We start from the raw sequence: 18,467 nt of genomic DNA on the forward strand, positions 1-18,467 counted from the left end.
ATCAAGATTCCACTTGTCACTGACAAGAGAAGTGTGAGGTGCCAAGAGAATTAAGAGAGAAGGATTTATTTACAGAAGATGAGTGCATGCAAGACAAGTGATATTTGGATGCATTTTCATGCAGTAAATCAATCACAATCAAGATGTCAGTACAAGTGATTCAAGTGAACCGGATCACATTACTGAGTGACTCAGATTAACCCGAGTCCATGAAATGACTACTACTTATACACAGTATCAAAACATCTATGTGGTTGAAAAGCCACAAGTTTACATAAACGCCACCAATCAGAACCACTGTTGTGCTCTTAAACGTGCTGAAAGAGGTCTTTTACACCAATCACAAAGCTCAACAGGAGAAAGAATCTTGTCCTGACCAATCAAAACGCTCCTTTTCGTAAAGCTTTCGACCAATAGCTCGGCGCGCCGCATTGTACCGTTGATGGGCGGTGATTGAAGGTTGTGTTGCGGAGTGGCGTAAACGCGACCCGAAAAGATGAGTGAAGTGATGCTACAAGTGAATAGGTGAGTAATTCTTTCATTTTTACCGCATTAATGCGGGAAGTACAGCAGCGTGTGCTTTGGCATGTAGTAGTACAGTGGTGGCACGGGTTATGTAAAGGCTGGTATACCTGCAGCGCTCATAACAGTAGCGGTTAGCTAGCGTTAGCTGGGAACGTTAGCCAACAGGAAATTCGTTCGTTAGTTAGCATATGTGGGCTGTATCCCAAATTGACTTCTGTGTTCTATTTAAGCGCCCTACTACTCGGTGATCCAACCGTGTCTACTATGTCGTACTTAGTGCGCGTTTTATTTACTGAGGTCCGATTTGGGGTTCGGCCTTTTGCGCTTTTGCACTTGTTTATCGTTCAAACGCCAACGCAAGTGTTAAGCATATACAGTATATGCTTGTTATGTGGGTGAAGGAATGAATGTAGGAATGGTTGATTTACAAGGCCAGTTCATTTTTTTTAACAGATATAACTTGTAAATTATAGAATGAATGGATTACTACAGCTAAGTTCTTTAGTTCTAGTTCTAGTTTGGCTGCCCCATTACAATGTACATGGAACAGTGTTCTCTTATCAAAGGCAGACAAATTTCAGTTCATATTATGTTGTCAGGTTTGTATATATATATATACACAGATCAGCCATAACATTAAAACCACCTCCTTGTTTCTACACTCCCTGTCCATTTTATCAGCCCCACTTACCATATAGAAGCACTTTGTAGTTCTACAATTACTGACTGTAGTCCATCTGTTTCTCTACATACTTTTTTAACCTGCTTTCACCCTGTTCGACAATGGTCAGGACTCTCCCAGGACCACCACAGAGCAGGTATTATTTGGGTGGTGGATCATTCTCAGCACTGCAGTGACACTGACATGGTGGTGGTGTGTTAGTGTGTGTTGTGCTGGTATGAGTGGATCAGACACAGCAGCGCTGCTGGAGCTTTTAAATATTGTGTCCACTCTATTAGACACTCCTACCTAGTTGGTCCACCTTGTAGATGTAAAGTCAGAGACGATCGCTCATCTATTGCTGCTCTTTGAGTTGGTCATCTTCTAGACCTTCATCAGTGGTCACAGGACGCTGCCCACGGGGCGCTATTCTCAGCCCAGCAGTGACAGTGAGGTGTTTTAAAAACTCCATCAGCATTGCTGTGTCTGATCCACTCATACCAGCACAACACACACTAACACACCACCACAATGCCATGTCAGTGTCACTTCAGTGCTGAGAATGATCCACTACCTAAATAATACCTGCTCTGTAGTGGTTCTGTGGGGGTCCTGACCATTGAAGAACAGCATGAAAGGGGGCTAACAAAGCATGCAGAGAAACAGATGGACTACAGTCAGTAATTGTAAAACTACAAAGTTCTTCTATATGGTAATTGGAGCTGATAAAATGGATAGTGAGTGTAGAAACAAGGAGGTGGTTTTAATGTTATGGCTGTTATTAGAGGCTTAAAATAACCTAAAGGTTGCTAAGTTCTTCACAGGGTGTTGCATCCACAATCCGCAATCAGCATTCTTTTGAGATTAGACTGCAATTTAAAAGCACTTATGATCCAAAATATATTGTCACACCTAACTGTATTGCAATTGCACCAGAAACATTCTGCATAAACTGGATATAACATCTCTTTTTGAACGCTTCATCACAAGAGAATCTCATGTCCAACCTGTACCTTTATTTATAACACTGCTGTCGTGCAGGGTTGGGTTTATTATTCAGCATCTGTTGAGGGTTGATTAAGGGTTGATTATTCAGCATCGGTAACGACAGCTAGGAAGAAGGTAATGGTTTTGTTGGTAACATTGCTGCCGAGCAGTTACTGATTGTATGGGCTATTTATTTTGGTCCTTGTTTGTTTGTGTGTGTGTGTGTGTGTGTGTGTGTGTGTGTTTAAAAAATTTATTTGGCGTATAACAAACGTGTGTGTGGAAAAGAAATAATTTGAAGGTTATCGAATGTTTTGTGATGTAGGATCTTAATATACAATTTCTGAAGTTATTTATTATTTGAGCATTGGTTTTAATTATATTTTTGAAAAATAAACATGTCATCCAAAAACATGTCATTATCAAACCTGTACTGTATTAAGATCATACATAAAATATAGCTATGCAGTATACTGTACTGTATTAAGGTTATATATTAATATAGCTTATACATTAAGTGAAGCTATGCAGTTTACTGTACTGTATTAAGGTTATATCATAAGTGTAGCTATGCAGTATATCATGCTGTATTAAGGTTATATATTAATATAGCTATGCAATATACTGTACTGTATTAAGGTTATATATTAATATAGCTATGCAATATACTGTACTGTATTAAGGTTATATATTAATATAGCTATGCAGTATACTGTACTGTATTAAGGTTATATATTAATATAGCTATGCAATATACTGTACTGTATTAAGGTTATATATTAATATAGCTATGCAGTATACTGTACTGTATTAAGGTTATATATTAATATAGCTATGCAGTATACTGTACTGTATTAAGGTTATATATTAATATAGCTATGCAGTATACTGTACTGTATTAAGGTTATATATTAATATAGCTATGCAGTATACTGTACTGTATTAAGGTTATATATTAATATAGCTATGCAGTATATCATGCTGTATTAAGGTTATATATTAATATAGCTATGCAATATACTGTACTGTATTAAGGTTATATATTAATATAGCTATGCAGTATACTGTACTGTATTAAGGTTATATATTAATATAGCTATGCAATATACTGTACTGTATTAAGGTTATATATTAATATAGCTATGCAGTATACTGTACTGTATTAAGGTTATATATTAATATAGCTATGCAGTATACTGTACTGTATTAAGGTTATATATTAATATAGCTATGCAATATACTGTACTGTATTAAGGTTATATATTAATATAGCTATGCAGTATACTGTACTGTATTAAGGTTATATATTAATATAGCTATGCAGTATACTGTACTGTATTAAGGTTATATATTAATATAGCTATGCAATATACTGTACTGTATTAAGGTTATATATTAATATAGCTATGCAATATACTGTACTGTATTAAGGTTATATATTAATATAGCTATGCAATATACTGTACTGTATTAAGGTTATATATTAATATAGCTATGCAGTATACTGTACTGTATTAAGGTTATATATTAATATAGCTATGCAGTATACTGTACTGTATTAAGGTTATATATTAATATAGCTATGCAGTATACTGTACTGTTAAAATTATATATTAAGTGTAGCAATGCAGTATACTGTACTGTATTAAGGTTATATATTACGTGTAGCTATGCAGTATACTGTACTTTATTAAAATTATATATTAAGTGTAGCTATGCAGTATACTGTACTTTATTAAGATTATATTATAAGTGTAGCTATGCAGTATATCATACTGTATTAAGGTTATATATTAATATAGCTATGCATTATACTGAACTGTATTAAGGTTATATATTAATATAGCTATGCAGTATACTGTACTGTATTAAGGTTATATATTAAGTGTAGCTTTGCAGTATACTGTACTGTATTAAGGTTATATATTAATATAGCTATGCAGTATACTGTACTGTATTAAGGTTATATTATAAGTGTAGCTATGCAGTAGAGATGGGACGATCGATCGGCTACGAATCGGTATCGGACGATTTTTAATCAAAATATGCTATCGGCGATCGGCCGATATTTCCTAAAAGCAGCCGATCCGATCGTGTGATATATAAAGATCATGTTAAGTTAACAGCTCAGTGGATTGATCCAGACTTTGAGCTACGAAGCACCAACCATCACATCACCATTCCTCAACCATCGTACAGAAACCATCGTGAAAGCTCTTCATGACCTAAAATAACATCATTAACGTTGTGCATCATACATACGATGTAATTTTGCTGATTGTAATATTTACTTTAAAAAGATAATTCAACCCGGTCACATCTGAGTCAATTCTATCAGCACGTTATATAAACTCCTGGTTCACTTTGGTAAATCGTAAGCGGTTCTTACTTGTGATGTAGATGAGAACAGAAAACGTTACAGAGCCAATCAGAGGCAAAAGTTTATTCATTAGCAAATTCGTTAGTTCAGGATCATCTGCTGAACTTTTAGGATCAGAAAACTTTTAGCTCCTTAGACGGAACGAGTCTGAGTCGGTTACAGATCTGTGGTAATAGCAGTTTAATTAAGCTTTTTAATGAAGCTTTTTAATGTAAGAGAGTCACACAAAATGTTCTGTAGTAGCTGGTGTTTATTTAAAACCACGACATTTAATTAATAACAGTAAACACGGCGAGATAACTGAGAAGAGAAACTTACGCTTCACATAAAAACGAATCAACTCATGACTCAATGAATCACTTGTAGCGATACTGTGAACAAAGCGTCTCTTCTAAAGGCACAAACACACACACGCGCGCGCGCGCTGCTCCGGTTTATCTTCACTGTGAGGCTCTTTTTAAGTTTATTTATTTTATTTACTGCTAAACTCAACCCCCCCCCCCCCCCCCCCCCCCCCCCCGATCGGAATCGGCCGATGTCCCTAAAAGGAGATCTGAGATCGGAATCGGTTCCAAAAACCCCGATCGGTACATCTCTACTATGCAGTATATCATACTGTATTAAGGTTATACATTAAGAGTAGCTATGCAGTATATCATACTGTATTAAGGTTATATATTAATATAGCTATGCAGTATACTGTATTAAAATTATATATTAAGTGTAGCTATGCAGTTTACTGTACTGTATTAAAATTATATATTAAGTGTAGCTATGCAGTTTACTGTACTGTATTTAGGTTATATATTGAGTATAGGACTTATCTGACCACAGCACACGTTTTAGTGTTTTTTGGTCTATCAGTGATGACCTTGGGCACAGAGAACTCTGCACCATTTCTTCATAGAATTGATGTATGGCTTTCTCCTTGCCTAACTGCCTCTGCATTTCTTAAGTGGACTGTACAAACTGTAGCCTGTTTATGTGTCTTCATTTATACAGGTTCTTCTAAAAAAATTAGCATATTGTGATAAAGTTCATTATTTTCCATAATGTAATGATAAAAATTAAACTTTCATATATTTTAGATTCATTGCACACCAACTGAAATATTTCAGGTCTTTTATTGTTTTAATACTGATGATTTTGGCATACAGCTCATGAAAACCCAAAATTCCTATCTCAAACAATTAGCATATTTCATCCGACCAATAAAAGAAAAGTGTTTTTAATACAAAAAAAGTCAACCTTCAAATAATTATGTTCAGTTATGCACTCAATACTTGGTCGGGAATCCTTTTGCAGAAATGACTGCTTCAATGCGGCGTGGCATGGAGGCAATCAGCCTGTGGCACTGCTGAGGTGTTATGGAGGCCCAGGATGCTTCGATAGCGGCCTTAAGCTCATCCAGAGTGTTGGGTCTTGTGTCTCTCAACTTTCTCTTCACAATATCCCACAGATTCTCTATGGGGTTCAGGTCAGGAGAGTTGGCAGGCCAATTGAGCACAGTAATACCATGGTCAGTAAACCATGTGGTTTTGGCACCGTGAGCAGGTGCCAGGTCGTGCTGAAAAATGAAATCTTCATCTCCATAAAGTTTTCAGCAGATGGAAGCATGAAGTGCTCCAAAATCTCCTGATAGCTAGCTGCATTGACCCTGCCCTTGATAAAACACAGTGGACCAACACCAGCAGCTGACATGGCACCCCAGACCATCACTGACTGTGGGTACTTGACACTGGCACCTTGATTTCCGAATGACATGCAAAATTTGCTTTCATCCGAAAACAGTACTTTGGACCACTGAGCAACAGTCCAGTGCTGCTTCTCTGTAGCCCAGGTCAGGCGCTTCTGCCACTGTTTCTGGTTCAAAAGTGGCTTGACCTGGGGAATGCGGCACCTGTAGCCCATTTCCTGCACACGCCTGTGCACGGTGGCTCTGGATGTTTCTACTCCAGACTCAGTCCACTGCTTCCGCAGGTCCCCCAAGGTCTGGAATCGGCCGTTCTCCACAATCTTCCTCAGGGTCCGGTCACCTCTTCTCGTTGTGCAGCGTTTTCTGCCACACTTTTTCCTTCCCACAGACTTCCCACTGAGGTGCCTTGATACAGCACTCTGGGAACAGCCTATTCGTTCAGAAATTTCTTTCTGTGTCTTACCCTCTTGCTTGAGGGTGTCAATGATGGCCTTCTGGACAGCAGTCAGGTCGGCAGTCTTACCCATGATTGCAGTTTTGAGTAATGAACCAGGCTGGGAGTTTTTAAAAGCCTCAGGAATCTTTTGCAGGTGTTTAGAGTTAATTCGTTGATTCAGATGATTAGGTTAATAGCTCGTTTAGAGAACCTTTTCATGATATGCTAATTTTTTGAGATAGGAATTTTGGGTTTTCATGAGCTGTATGCCAAAATCATCAGTATTAAAACAATAAAAGACCTGAAATATTTCAGTTGGTGTGCAATGAATCTAAAATATATGAAAGTTTAATTTTTTATCATTACATTATGGAAAATAATGAACTTTATCACAATATGCAAATTTTTTGAGAAGGACCTGTATGGTCAGATGGGATGTTTCTGCTTGTACAAGATGTTATTATTTTCCAACTTAGACTCGTACATTTTTCTTGCTATGCTTAATGATGTGTTCTATCCTACAGGTCTCACATGTACTCATCTAGCCAGGCTGTTTAAGCATGTCCACAGATGACAGCATCTCTGAAGATGTATCTAGCTCTGTGGCGCTGAGCCACGACCACACCAGCGCCAATGGAGGCAAGGAGAGCGAGGCCTCCATGGTCTCGTCTGAGGGGACCGTGTCTGGCTTGGCTATTACTGAAGAAGCAGCTGTGGTCAATCAACCCTCCAGCACACCAGCATGCAATATTTCTCACAACATAAGGTCATTTTTTTCCTGTTTTTTTTCTCAATTGCCTAATTGCATTATACTTCCTCTCCACTGATGCCGATCCTCACTCTGATTAAGTAGAACAAAACTAACACACGCCCCCTCCGACTGCATCTTTTCACCTGCACGAGGCATGTTCATATGCGGATCAGCTTTGTGTCCGGAGAGCCACACCCTGATCATTCTTCCTCGAATCTGTGCAGGCGATATAAATCAGTTAGCAGAGGTCGTAATTGCATCAGTTATGAGCTCCCTATCTGGCCCATATCCCTATGTAGGCATCCAGCCCAGTCGGATGGCAGAGCTGAGTTTCGAACCGATGAGTTCGAAATGTCAGCACTGGTGTGCTAGAGTTCATTCAAGGTCATTTTCAATGTGACTTTGATACTATTTACATCTGTCTGTTAATGCATGTGCACGGTTGTTCAAGTGTCTCAGGCAACACAAGCAATGCATCTTACTCTCTCTCTCTGGTTTACAAGATGTATCATAAAGCCTCCACAAGGGGGCATTCATGTACAAGTTTATTTAATTATTATTATCGTTCTCTGCAACCCATTTTTTTCGGCTCGCAATTACGGGTTGCCTAAAATGGTGTTTTTACTCAAGTTGCCTTGGTGTATTAGCATGTTTTGTTTATTAATTTGTTAATATGCAATATTAAAGGCAAGCAGAAAGTATGCAATTCTTTTTTTTACATTCATTTTCTGCCTCAGCCAAAACACCATCTAAAGTTCTACCAAATGTTGTCTCCAAATGGCAGGAATTTGTGTCTTGGCCCTAAGGATGACTTTAGCTCAGGGAGAGGCCTGCCCTTCATCAACCCCAGTTCTTTGGACACACTTCGAGCTTTGGTGCATGAGATCCAGAGCAGCGAAACGGATCCTGAGATCTGGAAGAACTGTGAGGTAGGTTATGAGATCAGATTAACTGTGGTTTGTGAGCAGTATGCTACCTAGTTGCCATTACAGGATTCCAGCAATAGGGAAACAGCATAGCACATACTGAGCAAACCACACGGCTGATCCCCTCCAACAACCCTGGTGTTCGTGAACGAGGCGATATTAAAATGCAGCTTTTTTTAATGCATTTTCTCCCCTTTTTCTCCCTATGTCCGATTGCGTCATGCTTCCTCTCCACCAATGCCGATCCCCGCTCTGATTGAGGAGAACAAAGCTAACCCACGCCCCCTCCGACACGTGGGCAGCAGCCGTATGCATCTTGTCACCTACACTTTGACGAGTGCAATGCGGATCAGCACTGTGTACGAAGAGACACACCCTGACAGCACTCTTTTCCCGTCCCTGTGCGGGCGCCATCTATCAGCCAGCAGAGGTCGTAACTGCATTATGAGAGTCCCTATCCGGCTTTTTAATATCCCACCCCTGTCTGAACAACAGGCCAATCTTTGTTCATGTGGCTGCTCAGCCTCAGCCGGCAGGCAGAGCTGAGACTCGATACAATGTTTTTGAGATCCCAGCTCTGGTTCCAGCTTGTGTTTTTACCACTGCGCCACCTGAGCGGCTAAAATGCAGCTTTAAATGGGATTTGTTAAAGACATGCATGGCCCAAGAGAGACAAAGACTCAACTTTAGTTAACTCCTGTTTTTTGCCAAGTCAAGCTGTGCCATGCTGATAGACTGTGTAAGAGTATGCTTATTTATGCACCCACATTATTTTAATGTTTTCCTACAAGATGACAGTTTTTTTATTGAATTGTACAGATTAAAGGTGGAATAAGATCTGAAATGATTAAATTAATTACTAAATTAATTAAATTATTATTAATAGATATTTTTTTTTCACATCACAAAAACCTGCTATTGGTAATGGGTGTGTTGACTTTTTATATCCACAGTACAAGTACAACACCCACTACAGTGTCATTGCCATTTCAATGTCACTGCAGTAGTGTGAGAGAGACGATGAAGCAGCAGGTCCATCTTGTCCATGGCCTGCTTGTAGCACATCCTGTAGCTGTTAAAACATAAACTAATATTTCGTTTCATGTCATCATCATGTTGTATTTTATTTTTTGCTTTGAACAGGGCAGGTGGCTACATCTCTTTCAGCTAGTGGAGAAGCAATACCAAGAACAAATTCTTGCTCAGCAGGAACAGTATCAGTGCCAAATCCAGGTCAGTTTTAGATTTTTGCATCATGTGACTCTTTGGGGGTTTATCCTTCATTTAATGCTTGTATTACCTTCTTCGCAATTACAACCCCAAATCAGAAAAAGTTGGGACAGCATGTAAAATGCAAAGATTAAAAAAAGTTTCTTACATTTACTTTGACTTTTATTTGATTGCAGACAGGATGATCCTGAGAAATTTCATGTTTTATCTGCACAACTTCATTGCATTTATTAATAAACATCCATTCCTGCATTTCAGGCCTGCAACACATTCCAAAAACAAGTTGGGACAGTAAAGCATTTACGACTTTGTAACGTTGCCATTCCTTTTCACCACACTTAAAAGATGTTTTGGCACCGAGGATACCAAGTGATTTAGTGTTTCAGCTTTTATTTTGTCCCATTCTTCCTCCACACATTCTCTATTGGGGACAGGTCAGGACTGCAGGCAGGCCAGTCCAGTACCCGTATCCTCTTCTTCCGCAGTCATGCCTTTGTAATGTGTGCAGCATGTGGTTTTGCATCGTCTTGTTGAAAAATGCATGGACGTCCCTGGAAAAGATGACGTCTTGAAGGCAGCATATGTTGCTCTAAGATCTCAATGTACTTTTCTGCATTAATGCTGCCATCACAGAAGTTTAAATGATCTTTGCCAAGGGCACTGACACAGCCCCATACCATGACAGACCCTGGCTTTTGGACTTGTTGCTGATAACAGCCTGGATGGTTCTTTTCGTTTTTGCTCCGGAGCACATGGCATGGCCCATCCTAGATGCCCCAGAGCCCAGAGAAGTCGACGCCACTTCTGGACATGGTTAACATAAGGCTTCTTTTTTGCACAGTAAAGTTTTAAGTGGCATTTGTGCATGTAACTCTGTATTGTAGTGCTTGATAAAGGTTTACCAAAGTAATCCCTCACCCATGTGGTTATATCAGCTATCAGCTATAACAGCTTTACGCACTGAAATTCCTCCTGATTCCTTGAATCGTTTAATGATATTATGCACTGTAGAGGGAGAAATATGCAAATCCGTTCCAATCTTTCTTTAAGGTTCATTGTTTTTAAACATTTTAATCATTTTCTCACACATTTGTTGACAAACTGGAGATCATCTGATCATCTTTGCTCATCAAAGACCATGATTACAATCACCTGTTAACATCACCTGTTTAGTTTTTTCACCTCATTACTAGCCCTAAATTGCCCCCGTCCCAACTTTTTTTGGAATGTGTTGCAGGCCTGAAATGTAGGAATGAAAGTATATTAATAAATGAAATGAAGTTGAGCAGACAAAACATGAAATCTTTAAGCCATAAATCAGCTGAGAAAGGAAAATGTGCAAATCTTTCTAGTTTTTCCTTATTGCAGCTCATCCAGGATGAAATCAAAGCATTAGTGCAGCTACAGAACCGGCAAAGTGACGCACAGGTGAACCCCTCAGGCACAGCCAGTCTAGCATCGCGACCCCTCATTCTTCCAAAGGCTTCAGTCAACCACCATGAGATCTCTGAGGAGGGTCTGCTGACGGCCCAGAGCAGCGGCTATGGCACTCTGTCCACCTGGGAGCCTGGAACCATGACGGGAAGTCTGGAGGTAACGTCATTGTATAAAAAGCAGGACCATGGGAGCAGGACCATACCAAGCAGGACTGGCAGTCTGAATGATGCACTCCATAAAACTTCTTCAGCTGTGCCAAAACTCACCGCTGACCAGCAGAGACCAAACAGGTAAGATTTATTTGTTCTAAGGAGCAACAAAATTAGTTAATCATAATTAATTTTCTAATATAATATAATAATACTAATTTTAAAACTCATTAATCATCAAAATATTTTTCATATTCTTGATCTTTTTCTCACACACTCATACAAGAGATAAAGAGTCAATTTTCCTGGCAGGCTTTTAACCAGCCAGTTTTTGCTACAGATAAAAGGCTGCCCATCTTGATAACCACCATGTTTGGATCATGTGACCTGAACAGCTCAAGTCTTTAAAAGGCGACTCTCTTGTTCATTGTCTAAAAATGCAGCCTCCTGTTAAGTCAAACTTACGGCACTGATCAGCCATAACACCTTGTTTCTACACTCACTGTTCATATTATCAGCTCCACTTACCATATAGGAGCACTTTGTAGTTCTACAATTACTGACTGTAGTCCATCTGTTTCTCTGCATGCTTTGTTAGCCTCCTTTCATGCTGTTCTTCAGTGGTCAGGACTCTCCCAGGACCACTACAGAGCAGGTATTATTTAGGTGGTGGATTATTCTCGGCACTGCAGTGACACTGACATGGTGGTGGTGTGTTAGTGTGTGTTGTGCTTGTATGAGTGGATCAGACACAGCAGCGCTGCTGGAGTTTTTAAATACTGTGTCCACTCACTGTCCACTCTATACACCTACCTAGTTGGTCCACCTTGTAGATGTAGTCAGAGGCAATCGCTTATCTGTTGCTGCTCTTTGAGTTGGTCATCTTCTAGACCTTCATTATTGGTCACAAGACGCAGGGGCGCTGTTGGCTGGATATTTTTGGTTGGTGGACTATTCTCAGTCCAGCAATGACAGTGATATGTTTAAAAACTCCAGCAGCTCTTCCCACCACTTGTGGCTCCCCAACCAGGTCGCAGGAATACTGTGGCAATACTGTGGCCTCTTTTTGGGTGCCTGACCAGGCCGGTAGCACCACTTGTATGTCTACACAGACATGTTTGGCTATGTCTGAGAGGAGGGGATGGCTGAAGCCCCACGATGGACTGATACTCAGGGTAGTCTTGCCTTGTACCCAGTTTTTCTCAGTGGAATCAGTCCTGCCACAACCCTAACCAGAATAAAGCAGCTGATGAAAATGTAAAGAAATTGTGCAGTAAAATCAGCAGAAAATTTGATATTTTAAGATTATGTTGGTTTTTTTCAGTCAACCGTTGACCTCCTGGGCTCAGAGGCAAAAACACAGACAAAGAAAACACAAAGTGGCACAAAACAGACCCCTGCAATTGGAGCGGAGAGAGGAAATCAGGTCTGGTGGATCTCCTAAGGAACATACGATCCACATAGATGATGTAAGTAAAGAATCCTCATTTAAATGAAATCTAGGGTAATGTTTACTGCTGGAATATTTACATTAGGGATGTAACGATACACTCTACCCACGATGCGATACGATTCACGATACCTGTTTCACGATACGATTTTTTCCCTGATTTTTTAAAAATAAAATTAAATTGAAGACAAATTATGCCACTTTCCTTTTATTATTTCTCTTTTTAAAAAAAAACTGTATTTGTGCTTATCTTTTATTTATCTAAATAATGAATGTCCTTTTATTTCTGAGGTAGGTACAAACTATGCCTAACAATGCTTATTGTGTATAAAAACTGAAATGAAATTTTAAAACAAATCCAACATTATACAAATAAATGAATAATACAAATAAAAAAGTATCCTCACATAAATACATTTGACTGGAAATTCTCCTACCTGGCAACTTTGTGAAGTGCTGTCAACCAGGCGAGGTGAATAGTGCCAGTGCCCTCTGCTGTTTAAAATGAATATCGATTCATCTTAAATGAATAACCGATTCGAATCGTGGCACATGTGCACCGATTTTTAACTGTCTTGTGGTGCATCGTTACATCCCTAGTAGTGAGTAATACGAAGGGCTGCTTGTTTGATACAAAGTTCCTGAATAATATAAAGTTGCACGGTTCACCTTTAATGATAATATTATGGTTAATAATAATAATATATATATCTGATCACATGTTACTGTTTCCTCACAATAATTATTAACAATGTTTTACCATGTAAGGCAACACAGATATATTTAAACATGTAACAATATGTAAACATGTAACAATGATCAAGAGATAATCAGCGTTATTCACTTGGAAAACATAACATTAAGAACAGCTTTTTGGTCAGCTGACAAGCTTTGTTCAGGTTCTGGATTGGGATGCATACTGTAGGGTACCATGCTATGGGAAAGCTATTGAAGATGTCCCATCTGAGTTATGTTGTGTGTGCATTTTTTTTTCTTTAGCCTGGCTGCACTTCAGCTTATTTAAACCCTGCTCTGCTCAAGAGAAGTGACAGCATAGCATCAGAAGCTTCAGGTAATTGTCTACAGCAAACCCACATCTTTTGTATGTACAGTATTCCAGATCATGCAGTGTGCTTCATAATTTGCTTAAACCTGATCATGATGTGCACTTTTTGCTGCTGTATTAGTGACTTCCACTACCTGTTGGAGCTGCTGGCATAAGAATATAAAGAGACACATGCAGTCTTCTGTTTGTGCTGAGGTTTTTTTGTAAGAATCTGCTGCTGGACGGTCTAAAGATGTAGCTGGTGGCTTCACCAGCATGTGTGTTGAGTTAGAAAATTGGACGTGAACTAACTTAAGTTGGCAGTATCAGATTTCTTGATGACATTGTCATCCTAAACAACTTCCATCTGGATATACAATGATGAACCAAAACATTAGGGCCACCCTTAAAATATGCAGGCAGTGTCTATTTTCTTTTTTTTCTTTTTTCTTTTTTAATATCCCCCAGTCTAGTCGTGTCCAATTACACTGATTGCGTCCTCTATACCGATTTGACCCTTCACCGCTGCCTGAGGATGCCTCTCAACTGACATGCGCCCTGTCCGGTACGCACAGTCAGTACAGATCGAAGTTCAGTCGAGTGGATGGACACTGTGTACGGAGGGCCACACCCTCATCAGCATTATTCCTCAGCCCTGTGCAGGCGCCATCAGTCAGCCAGCAGGGGCCACAGTCGCACCAGTTATGAGGACCTATGATCCAACTTCTAACCCTGAACAGCAGCCAATCATTGTTCATGCAGCTGCCCAGCCTAGTCGGAAAGGCAGAGCTGAGATTCAATACCATGTATTCGAAAACCCAACTCTGGTGAGCTAGCGTACTTTACCGCTGCGCCACCTGAGCGGCAGTGTCTATTTCTTAACAATTGTTCGTGTCATGGTCCGGCATAAATTAAATTTTGGGCTCATGGTAGTTACTTGTAGCTCATGTGTTAAGTGCAGCTGCTATTATCAGTCATAAGGACCTAAATGTCTTTGATAAGGGCCAGATTAATATGTACCAGACAACTGGGTTGAACAGGAAATCACTGGGCGGCCAATATTCATTGATGCCAGAGGACGTCAAGACCATCTGGTCCGGACCAACAGAAGGGCTACTGTGGTTCATATGGCAGATCACTTTAATACTGGTGATGAGGTGAATCAGTTGGTCAGCTGGTTTGCAGAATCCTGTCTACAAACATGTGGACAGGTGGGAAAGAGGTCCACTTTGGAGCATACAGATGTTGAAAGACCAGCTGATAATGTCCTCCTTGTACCAGATACCCTTGGATGTCTTGAAGAGTCCATGTTTTTGCAGATTGTGCCTAGTTTGACAGCTTATTTGACAGTGGTCCTAATGTTTCGGCTCATCATTTGTATACCGTCCACCGTCACTATATGTCAATTTTTGTGTAAAGCTTTTTGCAGTTTTGGATGCTTAACTGTGTTGCTCTTATTTTTGTTTGTGCCGTGTTGTCTAACATATATCCTGAAGGTCTGACCTACTGGAAGCTGGATGAAAATGAGCTCTACCACCCTCTACCAGACAGCTTTGAGAATAATTCTTTCCTTCTAATGCAGGAGACAGGGTTGCTGAGTCAGGTAAAGATGCTCTTGAATTTGTATTAGCCATTTGTATTAGAAACTTTAAATCCATCCACTATAGTCCACTATCTATTTCTGTACATACTTTTTTAGCCTGCTTTGTTCTTCAATGATCAGGTCCCCCACAGGACGACTACAGAGCAGGTATTATTTAGGTAGTGGATCATTCTCAGCACTGCAGTGACACTGACATGGTGGTGGTGTGTTAGTGTGTGTTGTGCTGGTATGAGTGGATCAGACACAGCAGTGCTGCTGTAGTTTTTAAACACCTCACTGTCACTGCTGGACTGAGAATAGTCCCCCCCCCCCTTTCCGTAGGCAGCGTCCTGTGACCACTGATGAAGGTCTAGATGACCAACTCAAACAGCAGCAGTAGATGAGCGATCGTCTCTGACTTTACATCTACAAGGTGGACCAACTAGGTAGGAGTGACTAATAGAGTGGACAGTGAGTGGACACAGTGTTTAAAAACTTCAGCAGCGCTGCTGTGTCTTATCCACTCATACCAGCACAACACACACTAACACACCACCACCATGTCAGTGTCACTGCAGTGCTGTGAATGATCCACCACCTAAATAATACCTACTCTGTAGTGGTCCTGACCATTGAAGAACAGGGTGAAAGCAGGCTAAAAAGCTACAGTCAGTAATTGTAGAACTACAAAGTGCTTCTATATGGTAAGTGGAGCTGATAAAATGGACAGTGAGTGTAGAAACAAGGAGGTGGTTTTAATGTTGGCTGATCAGTGTATATCTATGTTGTGTGTATGAAGCCTTTGGAAGATGAAGCTAGACTGTCTGTGTCTCTGAGAGAGATTTACCAGAACAAGCAGAAGGGAGAGACCAAAGGCCAGGAGTGGGACTCGCTAATCAACTCAGATGCTTCCTCTCCTCAGGTGAGCACCAAAGTAGTTTACACATGTATCCTGACTAGGTGGGGGAGCATACTGAACACAAACCCTCTCTGACATGTGTAGTAGCCAACATCTTCTTTTCACCTGCCCAGCACGGCCTCACACAGAGAGCAGGAACGGTACAGAGAACAATTTTCTCCCTAATCTAGTTGTATCCAATCACCCTGATTGCATTACGCTTCCCCTCTATCGATACTACCCTCCACTGCTGATGGAGAAGCGCCGCAACTGATTGTCACACGCCCCCTCCGACACGTGTGCTGTGCCGACTGCATCTTTTCACCTGCATGAAGCGAGTTCATATGCGGATCAGCCTTGTGTACGGAGAGCCACTCCCTGATCAATGCATTATTGCTTGACTGTGTGCAGGCGCCATAAGTCAGCCAGTAGAGGCCGTAATTGCATCAATTTTAAGGTCCCGTCCGGCTTCCCACCCTGTATGAACAACAGCCAACTGTTGTTCATGTAGGCGCCCAGCCTGCCGGATGGCAGAGCTGAGATTCGAAACGACGTGTCCGAAATCTCAGCTCTGGTGTGCTGGCGCGTTATACCGCTGTGCCACCTGAGCGCAGAACACTAATCTGTAACCATCCTGGCTGCTAACAAGCATCATTTTTATTTTACACCTGATATATTCACGTTACAAAATAGGTGCTTGGGTGGCACAGCGGTAAAGTATACTAGCCCACTACTGAGATTTGAAAATCTAATCTGGGGTTTAAATCTTTGGCAGTGCTATTGACCTAGCCATTGGAAGGTACAGAGTAGAATTTCGATTGAGATTTTTAAACACAACTTCTGTGGTGTTGTAGGTGTTTACTCTGGATCCTTCACCTCACAAGAGGCAGTCTGAGCGCACGTCAGGCTTCACCTCGCCCTCACGCTTAAGCAGCCCTACTTCACCCATGTCGCACACCTCACACACTGCCCCCCGTCCTTACAGTGAGGACGAGGCCAGCCATACAGCCACCGTGATGCTTCAGCCCACCAGCTTGTCCGTACAGCAACAACACACAAACGGCAGGACGCCGGCGGCTTCTCCCTCGCTGGATGACCCAGTGGTGCTCTCACTGTAAGAACTATTGTTTTTGCAATCATTTTAACACTAAAAGTGCAAGTCAGATGCTTGAGAACGGCTGGTGCTGTATGATTGACAAACACGCACACGCACACACACACACACTGATATGCCAAAACATTAGGACCACCTCTCCTAAAATGTGCCTGGCAAAGTCTATTTTGTAACAGTTGTCATGCTCACACACATTTCTACACACACTGTCCATTTTATCAGCTCCACTTACCATATAGAAGCACTTTGTAGTTCTACAATTACTGACTGTAGTCCATCTATTTCTCTACATACTTTTTTAATCTGCTTTCACCCTGTTCTACAGTGCTCAAGACCACCACAGAGCAGGTATTATTTGGGTGGTGGATCATTCTCAGCACTGCAGTGACACTGACACAGCCGTGCTGCTGGAGTTTGTAAATACCGTGTCCACTCACTGTCCACTCTATTAGACACTCCTACCCAGTTGGTCCACCTTGTAGATGTAAAGTCAGAGACGATCGCTCATCTATTGCTGCTGTTTGAGTTGGTCATCTTCTAGACCTTCATCAGTGGTCACAGGACGCTGCCCACAGTGCGCTGTTGGCTGGATTTTTTTGGTTAGTGGACTATTCTCGGTCCAGCATTGACAGTTAGGTGTTTAAAAACTCCATCAGCGCTGCTGTGTCTTATCCACTCATACCAGCACAACACACACTAACACACCACCACCATGTCAGTGTCACCGCAGTGCTGAGAATGATCCACCACCTAAATAATACCTGCTCTGTGGGGGTCCTGATCATTAAAGAACAGCATGAAAGGGGGCTAACAAAGCATGTAGAGAAAAAGATGGACTACAGTCAGTAATTGTAGAACTACAAAGTGCTTCTATATGGTAAGTAGAGCTGATAAAACTGACATTGCGTGTAGAAACAAGGAGGTGGTTTTAATGTTATGGCTGATCAGTGTATATGCATCACACAGGTTAGGTTCTGTGTATACAGCATTAAGTTGCATCCAGTATGTGGTAGTATCTTTCATTCATTACCTGCTTGATTTTGGTTCAGACTAAGACAGAACCTGAGGGAGAAGCATGCACGGCACATAGCAGATCTTCGAGCATACTACGAGTCAGAGATTAACACCCTGAAGGAAAAGCTGAACTTAATTGATTTACCTCTAGATGTGGAGAAAAGCAACGAGATCCTAATGGAAAGG

General features: G+C 40.8%; 1 protein-coding gene across 2 annotated transcripts in view; it reads left to right on the top strand.

Annotated features, from left to right (window-relative positions):
- Positions 1 to 459: 459 nt before the first annotated feature.
- The window catches only part of LOC134332666 (M-phase phosphoprotein 9), a 34,633-nt gene continuing 16,625 nt past the window's right edge, over positions 460 to 18,467 (top strand). For both annotated transcript variants that reach the window (XM_063014405.1, XM_063014406.1), the window contains exons 1-11: positions 460 to 525; positions 7,210 to 7,451; positions 8,221 to 8,365; positions 9,506 to 9,595; positions 10,961 to 11,319; positions 12,503 to 12,647; positions 13,628 to 13,700; positions 15,170 to 15,276; positions 16,055 to 16,177; positions 17,008 to 17,267; positions 18,317 to 18,466. In XM_063014405.1, coding sequence (XP_062870475.1) covers positions 7,246 to 7,451; positions 8,221 to 8,365; positions 9,506 to 9,595; positions 10,961 to 11,319; positions 12,503 to 12,647; positions 13,628 to 13,700; positions 15,170 to 15,276; positions 16,055 to 16,177; positions 17,008 to 17,267; positions 18,317 to 18,466 — 1,658 coding nt within the window. In that variant the 5' untranslated portion in view covers positions 460 to 525; positions 7,210 to 7,245. The remainder of the gene's footprint in view (positions 526 to 7,209; positions 7,452 to 8,220; positions 8,366 to 9,505; positions 9,596 to 10,960; positions 11,320 to 12,502; positions 12,648 to 13,627; positions 13,701 to 15,169; positions 15,277 to 16,054; positions 16,178 to 17,007; positions 17,268 to 18,316; position 18,467) is intronic.

Source organism: Trichomycterus rosablanca, chromosome 18 (assembly GCF_030014385.1).
Source record: "Trichomycterus rosablanca isolate fTriRos1 chromosome 18, fTriRos1.hap1, whole genome shotgun sequence".
NCBI classification, from domain to species: Eukaryota; Metazoa; Chordata; class Actinopteri; order Siluriformes; family Trichomycteridae; genus Trichomycterus; species Trichomycterus rosablanca.